Consider the following 15,989-nt stretch of genomic DNA (forward strand, 5'->3'; position numbering starts at 1 on the left):
GCGAAGATATCGGAGCAAATTTGTTGGTCGGAGACTTGCTGCTGACATTGATCTAATTTCTCATAAGACATTTCTCATCACAGTCTCGCATCAAATCGCCCATAAAATTTCGTCGTGCGTTCCTGTCCACATGTGCACTGGAAGGCATTGACTTCCATCACTTGGATGACCCGTCGTGCAACTTATGTTGCGACAAGCTTCGGGTCCACCAGGCAACCTTGACCCCATATCATGGAAGTGGGTTCGGGTCGGCCCTCTCTCAATTCCGCTTGTTGCCAAAGACTAAATTCGTCTTTTGAATTCAGTCTGCCCGGCGATTTGACCAGGTGGGTGCAGGTATTATTACATGTACACCAAGCAGTCGGTTCTCAGTGTCGACGCCAAAGATCGACCAGCTGGGGTTCAAGACCAGAACACACCCCGTGTCATTGACTTCATCAAAGTCCAAGCGACTATACCTCCGATTGGTGATAGCTTTCACTTGTTGATAGCATTCCTTCCTTTCAGGATTTGATCAGGATTCAGATTTGGAGTGATGCCAGCACCTGCGATATCACTTTGTTGTTTTCTTGCCTTTGCTCCAGCAGTAGAGGCACCGCTGGCAATGCTTTCAGCTTTGGCATCGACTAGTGTTTGACCAGGACCGGAACCAAATTCCAATTTTCGCCCGATTTTTTGCTCAATGGCTCGTTTGAGGCCCTCACCAGATGGCATTGTGACGGTACTGCCACGCCTACGCCGGGCATCAACTTCTTGTTTGATCTCGTCAATGGCCTCATCGATCTCCCTTCCGGGATCGCTGGGGAGTCCAAGACTTGGTGGATAATTTGTTTCTTGAGACAAAGTCTTCCGAACGTGGGGGTGGTTCCGTTTGTCGAGCTTCTTGACGAGAATCTTCTTGGCAGGGGAGGAGAAGAAAGCCACAGAAACAATGATACCGACAATGGCATAAAAGTAGACCCTGGCCCAGACAACTAGACTGTCGGTGAACCCCAGAATAACGAAGGGAGCTGTGGTGAAGCAAAAGGCTAGTTGAGTAATGACATAGCTGGCAATATCATAGTAGATTTTGTACTTTGTTGGTTTTGAACCGTCGGGAACGAGGAAGAAGGGGCGAACATAGCGACGGAAATTCTTCGCGACAGTCTGAATGAAAGCTCCCATCAGGAATGTGAGGTAATATCCTGGGTAGAAGCCGTGCCAGAAAGCTGAAGTGATAAAAGTGGCAAGAGTGGCGCGGAAGCCAGGTTTCTTTCCCTTTGGTGTGACACGCAGATAAACATAATTTCGGAGCCATTTGTTGGTGTTTTTGTTCCAGCCATCCAGATACGCTCTCGAATTCTGGGCAGTTTCGATCTCCCAAGCATTGACGTTCTCGAGTCGGTTCCACAATGCTTTGCCTGTCTTGGGGTCGAGACCATTATAACCCAATCCGGAGAGAATACAAGCTCCTTCGGTCAATGTCCATACACCGTAGTATTTCAGGCGGGAAGTGAAACCAAGCATGTATAGCAGCCAAACACGACGGAAAAATGAGTACTTCAAATAATCGTCGGAAAGGAGTAGGTTGGTGGTGTATAAGCCGGAGAATTGGACATAGAGACCGATCCAGAGCAAGCCAATGATGGCTTTCTTTGTGGCAGGCGTACCTGAGCGAGGAATACGCCTGTTTGATCGAGTGGGGGGTGCTTTTGAACCTTCAGGAATTTCGAACATGGTTGTTTGCAACCAGCGTTTGTAGTCGACATAATCAAAGGCAGGGCCGGTCCAGACTGAGGGAAAGAAAAAGACGTAGCCAGCATAATCCAAGAAATCGGGCATTTCATAGATGGCCCGATCTTTCTGGCTGTCGGTCATCAGGTCGGGCTTGAGACGGCCGTCGTGAACATTCCAAGCAAATGAGCTCAGCTTGATGACCAGGATCATTTGACCCCCCGTGATGTCCACAACAGAGGGATCGTTGAGGCGCTGGCGGACGATGTGGGACCAAGACATATAGGCCATCTTTAGAATTGAGGTTAGTACAATACTCTTGGGAAAGCCGAGTGGCGGTCAATGGTGGATGAATCTTACCAGGTAGAAAAACACGATCCAAGGCATCAGACTCCCATCAACATAGTAGGCAATGGCATATGTACCAACTGCACTATAAAGAAAGGTGCGAAGGCCATCATAGAGATCGAAGAGGCCAATGAAATAAAAGAGACTGACCGCGACGATGAAAATATTCTTCTGGTTAGGTTTTTGATCAGGAATACGCTTGAGAAGGCCAGCAAGCGGATAGCTCATGAGAAAGCTGAATATCAACTTGATCTCGTCGGTAGATGCTCCTATGGCTTTGGCGACATACTGAAATGCTGGGTTGGTGGTGTTAGTGGGATACTACTCGATGGGTGGGACCCCACATACGATAATCGATTCCGGGAATCATCTTGAACAGACTTCAGACGCTCCAAGGGCGCTGAAGAGAGGCTGTAGAGAAGGAAAGGAAGTGAGAAGAAGGAAAGGGTGAAAGAAGCTGTGGGTGGTCGTCCACATGCCAGTGGGTGACGAGGTGGTGGTCGATGATGAAATAGGCTGAGGAAGGAACGTGCGGAGATGCCACTTTTTGTATGGAGAAGGCACGACCATGCACCGCTCGTCCTGCGGTGCTATCTGGGTGCCTCCCTACAACAACATCAACAACACCAACACTAACATCAATTGTGCACCTGCAGTGCGCTCACCGCGACATGTCCTGACACTTGATACTCAACAATCCCTACTTCTATCGACTCTTATTCCCCAAAACTCTCGCCCACACTTATTTCGAGTGTCGCCTGTTGCACGACCAGACCACCCTGTCTCTCACTGTCACCCTCTCGTCTCCCTCCACGCAATGAATTGAACGCCTTGCTCATCTTGAGCCTACCCTGCGCGATCCCACTGAGACCATGGATGTAGCCTCAGCCGTCCAGAATTACGTCTCCAAGATAGCTGGCGTAGGTGAAGGTGCAGCTTCATCCCAGAGTCAAAAGCTCAAGATCTTACTCCTCGACTCTGCCACTGTCTCAATCGTCTCGACTGCCATCACCCAGTCTGCTCTCTTGAAACATGACGTCTTCCTCGTTGAAAGACTCGAGTCATCCCGTGAGCGAATGCGTCACCTCCGATGTCTAGTCTTTGTTCGTCCTTCACCCGATTCTATTCAATTCCTCATTGATGAACTCCGAGATCCAAAGTATGGGGAATACCAATTATACTTCTCCAACATTATAAAGAAGTCCACTCTGGAAAGACTGGCCGAGGCAGATGATCATGAAGTCGTCAAGGCTGTTCAGGAATATTTTGCCGATTACATCGTTGTCAACCCTGACCTGATGACCCTGAATCTAGGCTTCCCGACCCAACGCTTATGGAGTCACAGCCCTGATATCTGGAACACTGACGCCCTTCAGAGGACTACCGAAGGTGTCATTGCCTTACTCCTGTCTCTCAAGAAGAATCCTCTGATACGGTACGAGAAGAACAGCCTTATGGCCAAAAAGCTGGCCACAGAAGTACGTTATCAGATCACTCAAGAAGAACAGTTGTTTGGTTTTCGAAAAACCGACACCCCTCCAATCCTCTTGATCCTCGACCGACGCGACGACCCTATAACTCCTCTTCTCACTCAGTGGACGTACCAAGCTCAAGTTCATGAACTTTTAGGCATCCACAATGGTCGCGTAGACCTATCTGTGGTACCGGATATAAGACCGGAACTAAGAGAGATTGTTCTCAGTCAAGATCAGGACCCTTTCTTCAAAAAGAATATGTACCAAAATTTCGGTGATCTTGGAGGCAATATCAAGGAATATGTTGATCAATATCAATCCCGCACAAAATCCAACGCTCAAATAGAGAGCATTGCTGATATGAAGCGTTTCGTCGAGGACTATCCTGAATTCCGCAAATTATCCGGAAATGTCTCCAAACATGTCACCCTTGTCAGCGAACTAAGTCGGCGTGTCTCAGCTGATCAACTACTGGATGTTTCGGAACTTGAACAGAGTCTGGTCTGTAATGATAATCATGCCAATGACCTGAAAACCTTACAGAAGCACATCCAAAACCCATCTATAACCCCCGACAACAAGATTCGGCTCGTCGCTTTATACGCCATCCGCTATGAACGAAATCAAAACAATGCTCTTCCTGTGCTTCTCGACCTGCTCACTACTGTCGCGGATATTAGTCCCAACAAACTCTCCATTATCCCTAAAGTGCTTGCCTATCATCATTCACTACAACCTGCCCCAGTTGGAGGTGGTTTCAGTGACCTCTTTGCTTTCGATGCTGCCAGCTCTCCCTTTTCAAACTTCCGCAGGAATCTCAACTTGAAGGGTGTTGAAAATGTCTATACTCAGCATTCTCCACGATTGGAGTTGACCCTACAAAATCTCATTAAAGGTCGTCTGAAAGAATTGCAGTATCCATTCCTCGAGGGAATGGGACATACAAGGGACAAGCCGCAAGATATTATTATCTTCATGGTCGGTGGTGTCACTTATGAAGAGGCTCGGATCGTGACACAAGTTAATGCATCAGTCCCTGGAGTGCGAGTTGTCCTTGGAGGGACTAATGTCGTAAATTCGGAAATATTCCTTCAAGAGGTCGATGACGCGGTGGGTTCTTGGCCGGATCAAGCACCTGCTACAGCTCAAGGTCGGCTAGGTAGAGCCGTTGGAAGGTGAAGACTTCGGCCAGAATACCATTTTTGATAGAAGTCAACATGATGTTTAATCCCATGACTATTCCCTCTACCACCAGAGATCAGGGAAGCCATGATGGCTATACCAATCTAGAACAGGAGACTACTAATCGTTTCTCTGATCAAGAATGAATTAATGAACACCGATGGAGAATCTATGAACATTTTTGATAGTGTTACTTTCAAGGCTCATTTATGATGATTGCAGCAGTCTTTTACACCACCCAGTATCTTCGACACGGACTTCTGCTTACGCAGGAGCCTTGTAAGAAATAATGTACAACTGTATCGTCCCAGTTCTTTTGCTATACCTTGCGGGCGATCCAACTCCCACGCACACGATTTACCCACGGTGCCTCAATCCATCGATCGCTCAGCCTTTGGCCGCGCCTTCCACCAACTTCCGCTTCCTCTCCTCACCCTCCTCACGGCTCAAGATCTTGACGGCATCCCGATTCCCCACATAACTCAAACCGCTCCACAGCGTCGTGCCGGCGACCAAATAACACCAGCCCTCAAACACCCCGGTTAAGTTCCCCGCGACAACCAACGCCTCCGGCAACACGGGCAACAACATGGCATTCCCGACGAGCAACAGCTGCAGCAGCGTGTTGATCTTACTGATCTCCGTGGGACGCACCTCGGCGCTCGGCAGGCTGAAGTCCCAGTAGCGGGCGAAAGTCTTGGGGGGCGGCAGGCTGATCCAGCGGAAGTAGATGGCGGAGATGGCGAGGGCGACGTCGCGCCCGAGGATCACCACGCTCAGCCACAGTGGCAGGATCGATTCGATCGTCAGGCACACCACCGTGATGGTCATCAGCGCTTTGTCCGCCATCGGGTCGATCACCGTCCCGACCACCGTCTCCGAGTGGTACTTCCGCGCCAGATACCCGTCGACCGCGTCCGTCACCCCCGCGTAGAAGAACAGTGCGATCGCCGCCACCGGCTGTGAGTGCAGGATGCAGTATCCTACCGCTGGGGCGGCCAGGAGCCGTGTGAAGGTGAGGAAGTTGGGCAGTGTGTAGATGTTTTCGTGTCTGGTCGGACTGGGCAGCTTGGGGAGTTTTTGTAGGATCTTGGACGTCGTTGTGCTGTTTTTGCTGTTAGCGGTAATTGTGGTATACTATGGTGGTACGGAAGGGAGATAGGAAGGAGATTTCTCAATCCAGGTGAGGGAAGTGTCATAAATGCCCGTGAACGTGAGTCGATCAAGAACGTACCTTTTCTCCTCTACTCCCTCTGCCAACTCGGGTTTCGATTCCGTCGAGGCATATCTGAGGCTATGTCTGGTGCTAGCCCTGGTCATCGCGAGCCGTGAAAAGCAGCGACTCAAGCCCCAGGAAGCCAACATCAGCCCTGGCGCCACCGATTTCGCCAAGGGACTGATTCCAGTCCACATGGAAGGTCGACTTCTTCCCGTAGAGTCTGATATCGAATGCAAGCCATTCATGCTCTCCAACGATGGTCCTTGCCGCTGGGCCAGTAGCGAAGTCATCAAAGTTCTCGTATGTCTTGATCGCGGTAGCGGTGAGCTCGATGGTCTCAATGCAGAGCAGCAGCCATGCCGTATTCTCATACCGACGAACTGTGTCTGGGCGCTGGAGCCCATCATCATCGACATTGCATCCTCTTTTTGTTAAGTCCCTTTCTCCCCAGTTTGTTTGGTCTCGAAATCTTTGAAAACCCCTGTCCTTAAAGAGTTCCTTTAGCTGAAGAAAAATAAAGACTGCAAAGGGCGCGTATGTTAAGAGAGAGGTGTTGTAAACTACTAATGGTAATGATTCAAAATTGATCGAGAACTTCAATATCGCTGTGCTTGATGCCACTACTCCTGCTTGAAGCTCGCGTGAGGTGCCTGAGTTCGCTTATTTGGGATGCTCGGTACGTTACGTCAGGGGTTCTCGACGCGTTGATGGATGACTCAGCGTGCTGAGACAGATAAATGCCCAGCACGTGATATGAAGAATGCGCAGGCTCAAAATTCACAGGTTTATCTCCTTGTAATAGGTTTTATTGCATTGTTACATATTATACATATACAGATAACGAGAGTAGACGAGCTTTTAGTAGTTGCTCAGGCTTGCTCAGTCCCGTCAATGCCAATCGCTATGACAAGGGAGTATATCATGAGACGAACAGGGACCAGCTGGGTAGATACCAACATCCTCCTCTCGAATGCCCTTCACAGCGTCAGTACATGCCTTCAGCGGCCTGAGCTTAAAGAACCCAAACAAGGTCTCCATATGATTCCACGAGGAGAGTCACCTCGTAAAATCACGCTCAATAGTTGTTCAAGCGTAGTGAACTCACGAATACCCGTCCGTAGGGAGGGTACATCGGGACATACCTTCTGACAATCATACGTGGTATGGCATTGTCAGCTGTGGTTGGTAGGTGTGCCATGCCTATACTTTGTGTTTGAGTTGCTCAGCAGAAACAGAAACTTGGTAGTGCATTCTGTCCTTCATAACAGGGATAAGGACGCTCATCTGAGCTTCCTCTCGACTATCAATTTGTTGTTTTGTGGTTCAGTAACTCTTGTGGGGGATTTCTCCTTTCCTTCTGTGAAACTTTTTGGATCTTTCGCATGTTCGTATGGGGAAGATGGCAATCAAGTACCACCCACAGCACCAATCGCCCCCTCGGCTTCTTCTCGTTCAGCATTCAATAGTTCGTCTCCAGGAGCCGTTGATTCGGAAGCGCTGGCCATCGTATTTGTGCCTCGGCGAACATGGTGAAGCAATCTCAACGCTCCACTAGGCGTCACACCCTCGACTCGTCTCGCCATACCGATGCTCGTGGGCCGGACGAGTTTCAGAGTCTCCTTCTCGGCAATACTCAGCCCATAGATTCTGTCATAGTCAAGACCGACGGGCAACGAAAGCTCCTCTTCCCGTATGAATGAATCCGCTGTTTTCTGCTGCCTGCTAACGTAGGGTGCATAGCGGCTCTCAATCTCCACGCGTCTTTTGATTGTGACGGAGTAATTGGATGTGGTGCCCGCCAGTTCAGGCGTAACTCTGGCAATGCTATCGACGTCCGAATCCTGCATCCGAAGGACTTCGAACGCACTTCGCAGTGTCGAATCAGTTCGGACATTCACTCCCAGCTTCTGCCATCCTTGACTCGACAGTTTGATCTCTTCGAGTTTCTTCTGCAAGTCGACCATCTCGCTGCGGATGGTTGTGAAGTGGTTCCAGCGCTTATCCCCCACAATGCCAGCGCTGCGACCCTTTTCAGTCAATCTCAAATCTGCGTTGTCTGATCTGCAGCTCAAGCGGTACTCGCTACGACTGGTGAACATTCGATATGGCTCTGAAACACCTTTCGTGATTAGATCATCGATGAGAATGCCGATGAAGGCATCCGCGCGAGAAAGTGTGAATGGCTCTTTACCCTGCGCTGCCAGGCCAGCATTAATTCCGGCCACGATTCCCTGGGCGGCTGCTTCCTCGTATCCTGTAGTACCATTGATTTGACCTGCAAGGAACAGACCTTTGATAAGTTTGGTTTCCAGAGTGGCAAACAAGTTCCGCGGGTCGATGTAGTCGTATTCTACCCCATAGCCGGCTTGGAGCATCTTGACATTCTCGAGCCCAACGATTGTTTTCAGCATGGCATATTGTGCATCTGCGGGCACCGTCATGCTCATGCCATTTGGGTAAATAACATTGTTAGGTTCCATTCCTTCTGGCTCCAGCCAAATCTGATGTCTTGATTTATGCGCGAATTTGATAATCTTGGATTCTAATGATGGACAATATCGAGGACCTCTCACTGTCTCTCGAATATGTATCGTTTTGTCGAGATTCGCACGGATGATGTCGTGCGATGCAGGGTTCGTGTAGGTCAACCAGCAATTCAATTGGCCCTCGTCCCCGATATCCACAGTGTCGTTGAGATACGAGAAGGGATGTGGTGGAGAGTCTCCAGGCTGGATCTCGAGACGGCGAAAGTCGATGGTGTCTCGGTCCAAACGTGGTGGTGTTCCAGTTTTCAATCTTCCCAATGTGAATCCCGCACTTCGTAAGGACTTGCTGAGTCCAAATGTTGCCGCTTCACCCATCCGTCCTGATGGATACGCCTCCATGCCGATGTGAATCTCTCCGCCCAAAAACGTGCCTGTCGTGATCACCACCTGCGACGTGGGAATGATCTGCCCATCCTCGAGGCGGACACCGGTGATGCTGCCCTGCGAGACATTGTCTTCAGGCCCTATGTTGTCCTTCGAGACTATTATATCTCCCACTTTGCCCTCAAGAACACTCAGATTCGGCGTAGAGAGTATCTCTTCCCGCATATATCTCTTGTACAGATCTCGATCAATCTGCGCTCTTGGTCCCCAGACCGCAGGTCCTTTCCTTCGATTCAACATTCGAAATTGTATTCCCGCCTTGTCAGTGATTCGGCCAGCGACGCCATCCAAAGCATCGATCTCGCGGATCATTGTTCCCTTGCCTATGCCACCGAGACTAGGATTACAGGAACAAACCCCGAGATTCGACAACGAGGGAGTGACGAGTGCTGTTCGAGCACCAGATCTGGCGGCGGCAGCACTCGCTTCGGTGCCCGCATGGCCACCGCCGATGACGACCACATCGTACGGCCTGTGGTGGGTTAGTGCCTGCGCCAGAGTATGCAAAGGTGTATGAGGGAGAGGGTTTACCGGTGAGCATCCGCCACCGCAGCAAAGAAGCGACGCTGATGGAGGTGCGATCTCGTACGAGGACTATGGCCCCAGTAAATGAGGCCTACGGGCCTGTTAAGAGGCTTCATGATATGATGAGAAATATTGAGCGTTCAATAGTACCCAGGGCTTGACATTTGGGGAATTTGCGGCCGGATAAACATCGGCGGCTTTTCATACCTCCCCGGAGGCAATATTTAATGCCCTGATGTTGAGGACGAAGTTGGAACGCCTTCATTGAAGGCATTGAAAATTATTTCCGTACAGTAATTACCTACTCAAGGTACCTTCGCCCGGGGTAGGTATGTAGCTTTCTTTCATGATATGGATCTTTATACATAAGAGACAGTGATTCCCCCTTTAGATACCTTGGTAGAAACATACCTGGGTTCCTAAGCTGGGAACGTCTGGGTGTCTATCTACCTGGTAGTCATTTGAGATATTTGACCTTGGGCCAAGCGCAACAATCAAGTTCCATCACTTTGACCCGCTTCTCCAGTCCTCATGTATTTCCTGAATGTTTAGAATCGAGTCTCTCTCAAGCTCGCCACAATAGACGAACCGGTAGTACTCTGATTGCCAGTCAATGTTCCAGGACCCGGTAACATCAATGTAGCAGTCGTCTTTCATACGCTGCTGCTTTCCCATATAAACTGTAGCCATGGTAAACTCTTGTGGCTCCAGCCCTTCTTGCTGCTGCCTGGCACGCAAACGGCTGGATGATCGCCGATGGTTGTATGAGCCTGAGACGTAGCTCTCGACCCTGAGCTTCACATGTGTGGATTCGAATTTCCGATCCACCTCGACAGGAGAGCGATGCTCGAGTTTAAGGCAAGACATACTGGTCCCAATGATCTTCTCTACCAAGAAGGTATTGAGGTGTACATCGATGTTGTAGGGATGCCAGATCCTGTAAAGTTCGCCCACTCGGAAATTACACTTTCGGGCATCGCCGTAGTGTTTCTCATCGGGCTCACACGTTTCATCGACTTCAGACGACTTCTCGCCTTTTTTCCCCGGCCGCGTTGTGACCTCCACCTGAAATGTTACAGCCTGTTCAGCCAATTCAGCGTGCTTCTGCTCAAGTTCAGTTCCGTAAGGGGACCGTCCATTGGTGATCGCGCCCGTCGGGAATGCCTCTCCCGGTGTTCTGGCTACTTGACGCGCGAAAAGACCTTGTTAGCCGGGATATTCGTCGCTAGCATTGTGGTTCATCTTCCATACCTGATCCTGAGCCTTCACTGGATCCCTCTCGGGTACGGGTCATCGCACTTGGTGCTGCAGGGAAGGTTTGGCCCTGGAACGGACGAGAGTTACCATCGGCTTGAGTGATGCTATGATTGCGTTCACCAATGCTGAAGGAGATGTTCAGGTTGCTGCGATGATCGCTCTGTGGCATATGGCACCAACGGCAGCCCTCCTGCTACCCTCTCGTCACCAGTCGTATTTGCGTCTGTGCAACCAGCACTTGCCACATCGACATGCCGGTTTGCCGAGAACGATGTCGCTACTTGGTTCGAAGAGTAATTGAAGTTTTCGAATCACTCTACAGTCTCAGCCCTGCGCAGTTGCACAATGCCTTGCAGCGTGACCAACACCAGAAGGGCGGTATTTGAAGGATGCGGCTGGCTGCTATCGCCTTCAGTGCCCCATTGGAACCTGGTTGCAGGAAGAGTGCTCAGAGGTTGCCTAGCGATTCAGCGCAGTCCAATCAAATGTGGGCACATGCTGTACCATTTGCCTTCTCGCATCTCGACCACTGACACCCCGGGCACCCTTGGACACCCTCGCAAATCCCAGAGTACCACAACTCCACCGGTCAAATCTAAAGCAAGCAGAGTGCAAAGCGTGGCAGTGTTGCTAAGCATGCTCCGTACTAGAAGTCAAGCATCTGCAACTTCGCTGTCGAAACTTGAGGTCCAACTTTGATGAAATCACTCATGGCCTTCATCCTTCCCTGCCTGACACATCTTCCATGGCAGAAGCTGTCGGACTTGCACTTGGGACAGTCGCGTTAGCCTCACTATTCACAACATGCGTTGAGTGCCTGGAATACTTCGAATTGAGCAGAGACTACGAATCAGATTACAACCTGGCATGCCTAAAGCTATCTCTCCTGAAGTCCCGCCTGGACAACTGGGGGCAGTCACACCTGGAACTTTGTGCCGATCGACACCTGGAATACGAGAAAACCCGGCTACACCAGAAATGGATTGGCCACGATAAGGTGATCGGATCAAGTTTGCAGGGAATTGTTGACATTTTTGGGAATGCAGACATCTTAAGAGATAAATATAGGTTGGAACCCCGCAAGTCAAGGAGCGTTCACAGTGTCAACCACGGCTTTTCACCAACCTGCCAAGGCTCGACCCTGGAGTCGAATATTTGGAAGATCAAACACCTCCTTTTACCTGTTCGATCTTGTAGAGCATCTCTTTTCCGGCGGTCGACCATCTGGGCGATACGCGACAAACAAAAATTCGGAATTTTAATCGGCGACCTTGATTTCCTGATAACAAATCTAGAGGTGGTATCGGCCACGCCGTCGTCAGATATCCGGTTTGCAATGAGCGGCACCCCTGTGCCTAACAGATCCATGGCGAATGGTCTCACACCACCTCAAACCCCGGAGCAACACCCGGCGGCTCTGAAAGATATCGAGATACCCAATATGTCCAACACCCTCTCGAAGGATACGGCGACCCAACCACCGGTAGGGACATTTTTGACCAAGCAAGAGAACCCACAACAGCAATCGTCCACAGTTTCACCTGTAGCTTCGGCTTCGACAGCTTCCACATTCTCTCACGCGTCCAGCGAAGCAGGATATAGTTTTGGGCTCGGCCAAGTGACGGATGCAGCGCGCGCATTGCAGGTAGTACCGGAGGGAGCAGCATTTGCCCGGGCACCTGAAGGACAGAAGATCTCCTTCAATACAAATATGGCTGCTGGCAATTCTAGGTTGATTCAGGGAACCGTGACCCACGAGCAATACCTGGCTTGGCTGCAAAATTGAGTCCGATGCTAGCAAGGACCGCTGCTGGAATAAGATGGAATGGAGTACTCATTACATTGAATATACAAGGTGGTATAATTGTACAATCCGTCACTGCCACCCCCTAATCACGTGGACCCACTTCTCCTTTTCGTAGACAAGAACTTTTATACAAGGCAAGCCACATCAAAAGACAAAATTGACCACCTTTCCGTCACGCACAACGACGACTCTCTTCCTCTTCTCCCAGTCGTTCTTTTCAGTCAGCCACAGACGGCCTTCAGCGGTCGCACGGATGGCATTGATAATCTCGGCCTCTCGCTTTGCCTTGTTGTCTTCGCTTTCGCCTGTAGTTGGAGGCCTTACATTGATCGTAAAGCGCAGTTTGCCGTTGATTTGCACGGCACAGACCATGGCCTGCCGTCGACTTCGCAAGGTTTCTTCTTGCTCATCCGACAGGATGTCGCTTGGCCACGAGGTGCTGAAAATGCTCTCAGCGGTTCTCCCCTCAGTGGAGGTGCACAGGTTAATCCTCTCCCAGCATTCCTCTGCGAATGCTGGGGCGACGGGTGCCATCATCTTGAGAAGTGCTGTGATAGTGATATGGGCGGTTGGTGGTGAGAGCGATTGCACTCCACTCTCATGCAGTGCGTTGGTCAACTTGATCAGGTCGGATATGGCTGTGTTTAGGCTGTAGACATTCTCCGAGAAGGTCTCAGTAATTGTCTTGCTAGTGCAATGCGCATGCAGCAGTACTGTCGCGTCAGCTTCTGAAAGATTGCCGACGTCCACCTCGCTTGTTGAGCTGGCAGACACTAACCCTCCTGATGAAGCTGCGAGGTCGTTCACTAAACGGTGCACACGGCCAAACCACCGTTGTATCCCCACAATCTTCTCTTCGTCCCACTGCAGCACTTCGCTGACCGGCGCTGCAAATAGGATGTGAGCTCTTAGTGCGTCGGCACCGTATTTCTCAATGCAGGTGGATGGATCCACTCCGTTATACTTGCTCTTAGACATCTTCTCCCATGTCACATTGGGCGGTTTACCCGTTGCTTTGATGGTTGGAAGATCTCCGCCCAGCTCGATTTCGTGCGGTAGAAGGAACCTCCCAGTGTCTGGATCTGAAACTGTCTTCCCGTGCACCATACCTTGAGCAATCAGCCTCCTGAATGGCTCGGCGTAACCTTCACCGTTAGATACAAGTCCCTCACTGTTGAGAAATTTATAAATGAAACGTGCATAGAGTAGGTGCAAGATCGCATGTTCCACTCCTCCAACATACAAGTCGACTGATCCCATACCTTCGGTTGATTTAGATGAGAATGGTTCAACCTCATTCGAGGAATCTAAGAAGCGCATGAAGTACCACGATGAATCCACGAAGGTGTCCATTGTATCGGTCTCTCTTTTGGCAGGACCACTGCATTTCGGACACTGACAATTGACCCAATCATCGATTTTGTCCAATGGGTTGCCTGTTTGGCCTCGGATAGAGGAATCGAGCTTAGGCAATTCCACTGGGAGGTCTTTTTCGGGGACTGATACAGTGCCACAACTCGAACAATGAATGATCGGGATAGGAGTTCCCCAATAGCGTTGTCTGCTGATAAGCCAATCACGAAGTTTCCATGTTTCGAATGGCTCCGCCAGTCCTTTTTTATTCAAGTCTTGAATGATCCTCGCTCCTGCCTCTTCGCTGAGTAGGCCAGAGTAATGGCCGCATAGCTCTGTTAGGGCACCATGCCCTGTGTATGCTGATGGAAGGTCGGCGATGTGCAGATTGGTATGCCGCTCTTTGGGATTGGTGGGAGTAACAACAATCGGGACTGGTGCTAATTTTCGTTGGGTCTTCCAGAAACCCAAATCTCGCGAGTCGTGAGCTGGAACCCCCATAACAGCACCTTCTCCGTAGTTCTCCAAGACATATGGAGCAGTGAATACAGGCAACATATCGGACGAAGTGCCAGTTATTTCTGACAAAGGATTGATTGCAGATAGGGGAAGCTCAAAGCCTTCCTTGGAGTCAGGTGCAAAGGATGCCCGTCTATCGAGAAACTCTTGCAATCCCGGAGTAGTCGGTGCAAGCTGCTTGACAAGGGGGTGAGTCATAGACAAGGTAATGAATTTGACACCGAAGAGAGTATCTGGGCGAGTTGTGAAGACGCGAACAGGAGTAGATTGGCCTTCGCGGTCGGCCAGAGTAAACTGGATTCGTGCACCAACGGAGCGGCCAATCCAATTGCGCTGTTGAGTGACAACTCGATCCGGCCATTCTCCCACTTCGGAAAGATACCATAGGTCTTCTAAGAGAGCTTCTTTAAAGGCGGTGATTCGGAAGAACCATTGTCGGAGGGTAATCTGCTGTACCAGTGCTCCGGACCGCCATGACCTTCCGTTGCTATCAACCTGGAGAGTGTTTCGTCAGATACAGAAGGGCAGGTATGAGTGGGGTGAATTTTACCTGTTCATTCGCAAGAACGGTCTTGTCAACAGGATCATAGTTCACCAGCGCCTCAGCTTGATATGCCAGACCTCTCTGATATAGCCTCAAAAAGATGCTCTGTGTATGCTTGTAGAAAGATGGTGAACATGTTGATATTTCCTACCCACGGTATCAGTTCTATATACATAAAATCCAGTCTCTTGACCTACTGCATCCCAATCAAATTGTGTGTTCATGCTCTTTAGTTGTGCCTTCATCTTGGTGATATTCTCCTGTGTCCAAACCGCAGGATCGATACCACGCTCAATCGCAGCGTTCTCGGCAGGCAATCCAAATGCATCCCATCCAGTTGGGTGAAGGACATGTTCACCTTTCATGCGTCGATATCGAGCAAGGACATCGGATATCGTGTACACACGAAGATGACCCATATGAAGGGATCCGGAAGGGTACGCAAACATGGGAAGAACGTAAGAGCTCTGTTGTCCCTGCATGGAAGCATGAGGTTTCGGTTGCTTTGCCCATCTCTGCTGCCATTTTGCATCAATTGCACCGAAGTCCAGGGACTGGGACGATTGGGCTGCAGGTCGAGATGGGAATGATGAAAATCGACGAATCGAGATTGGTCCTGTCGACGAGCGTAGAAACGATATTTTGGACATCTCCTCCAGCCCCTCCACCACCAAAACTCAATGCAATAGCAACGATCATACGAGTTGTGAACGGCAAGTTCACAAGCTGGACCAAGGTGCAGATGGAGTTTGGCCAAGATCACGTGTCACTAGTCCCAGCCTTGTGGCGTGGAAGGACGAGGCTGTAGCGCTGATTGGCTGCCACTGGGCACCCACCCGGGCTAACAGGGTTGGAGCCATGAAAGATATTCACTTCTCAAGAGTCTTGTGAGCCCCAGACATATAAATCAATCTTAATCCTAATACTAATGTGTGGGGTATGAGCTATCGGTAATGGATCCAGATGTGCGAAAAAGATGTGTTGCGCGTAAGGGACAGTCACTAAGAGGCACAGCATCTTGATGGTCGTGCAACAGTCCCACGATCATAACGACGGATAACTCAGCGGCCAACAAATACGTAGGTTGTCCAGGCCGGACAGTACTTGAAAGAGACTG

The 15,989-nt window shown here is 50.1% G+C and overlaps 6 protein-coding genes across 6 annotated transcripts; 2 read left to right on the top strand and 4 right to left on the bottom strand.

The window, feature by feature from the left end:
* Positions 1 to 477: 477 nt before the first annotated feature.
* Positions 478 to 2,431, bottom strand: LTR84_006066 (uncharacterized protein; the record flags this gene model as incomplete). Its single annotated transcript, XM_064849629.1, has 3 exons — positions 478 to 2,004; positions 2,074 to 2,357; positions 2,410 to 2,431. The coding sequence occupies 3 exons, from the start codon at positions 2,429 to 2,431 to the stop codon at positions 478 to 480; spliced, it is 1,833 nt and encodes a 610-aa protein (XP_064703384.1).
* A 502-nt stretch (positions 2,432 to 2,933) lies between these two features.
* LTR84_006067 (uncharacterized protein) lies at positions 2,934 to 4,715 on the top strand (the record flags this gene model as incomplete). Its single annotated transcript, XM_064849630.1, has 1 exon — positions 2,934 to 4,715. One exon carries the CDS (start codon positions 2,934 to 2,936, stop codon positions 4,713 to 4,715), a length of 1,782 nt encoding a protein of 593 aa, XP_064703385.1.
* A 390-nt stretch (positions 4,716 to 5,105) lies between these two features.
* On the bottom strand, positions 5,106 to 6,038 carry LTR84_006068 (uncharacterized protein; the record flags this gene model as incomplete). The annotated part of the gene is made up of 2 exons (XM_064849631.1): positions 5,106 to 5,823; positions 5,953 to 6,038. 2 exons carry the CDS (start codon positions 6,036 to 6,038, stop codon positions 5,106 to 5,108), a joined length of 804 nt encoding a protein of 267 aa, XP_064703386.1.
* A 1,305-nt stretch (positions 6,039 to 7,343) lies between these two features.
* LTR84_006069 (uncharacterized protein) lies at positions 7,344 to 10,818 on the bottom strand (the record flags this gene model as incomplete). Its single annotated transcript, XM_064849632.1, has 3 exons — positions 7,344 to 9,339; positions 9,982 to 10,594; positions 10,644 to 10,818. 3 exons carry the CDS (start codon positions 10,816 to 10,818, stop codon positions 7,344 to 7,346), a joined length of 2,784 nt encoding a protein of 927 aa, XP_064703387.1.
* A 1,197-nt stretch (positions 10,819 to 12,015) lies between these two features.
* On the top strand, positions 12,016 to 12,435 carry LTR84_006070 (uncharacterized protein; the record flags this gene model as incomplete). The annotated part of the gene is made up of 1 exon (XM_064849633.1): positions 12,016 to 12,435. One exon carries the CDS (start codon positions 12,016 to 12,018, stop codon positions 12,433 to 12,435), a length of 420 nt encoding a protein of 139 aa, XP_064703388.1.
* A 165-nt stretch (positions 12,436 to 12,600) lies between these two features.
* On the bottom strand, positions 12,601 to 15,354 carry LTR84_006071 (uncharacterized protein; the record flags this gene model as incomplete). The annotated part of the gene is made up of 3 exons (XM_064849634.1): positions 12,601 to 14,823; positions 14,879 to 15,019; positions 15,070 to 15,354. The coding sequence occupies 3 exons, from the start codon at positions 15,352 to 15,354 to the stop codon at positions 12,601 to 12,603; spliced, it is 2,649 nt and encodes an 882-aa protein (XP_064703389.1).
* Positions 15,355 to 15,989: the final 635 nt, after the last annotated feature.

Source organism: Exophiala bonariae (genome assembly GCF_035927105.1).
Source record: "Exophiala bonariae strain CCFEE 5792 chromosome Unknown scaffold_23, whole genome shotgun sequence".
NCBI classification, from domain to species: domain Eukaryota; kingdom Fungi; phylum Ascomycota; class Eurotiomycetes; order Chaetothyriales; family Herpotrichiellaceae; genus Exophiala; species Exophiala bonariae.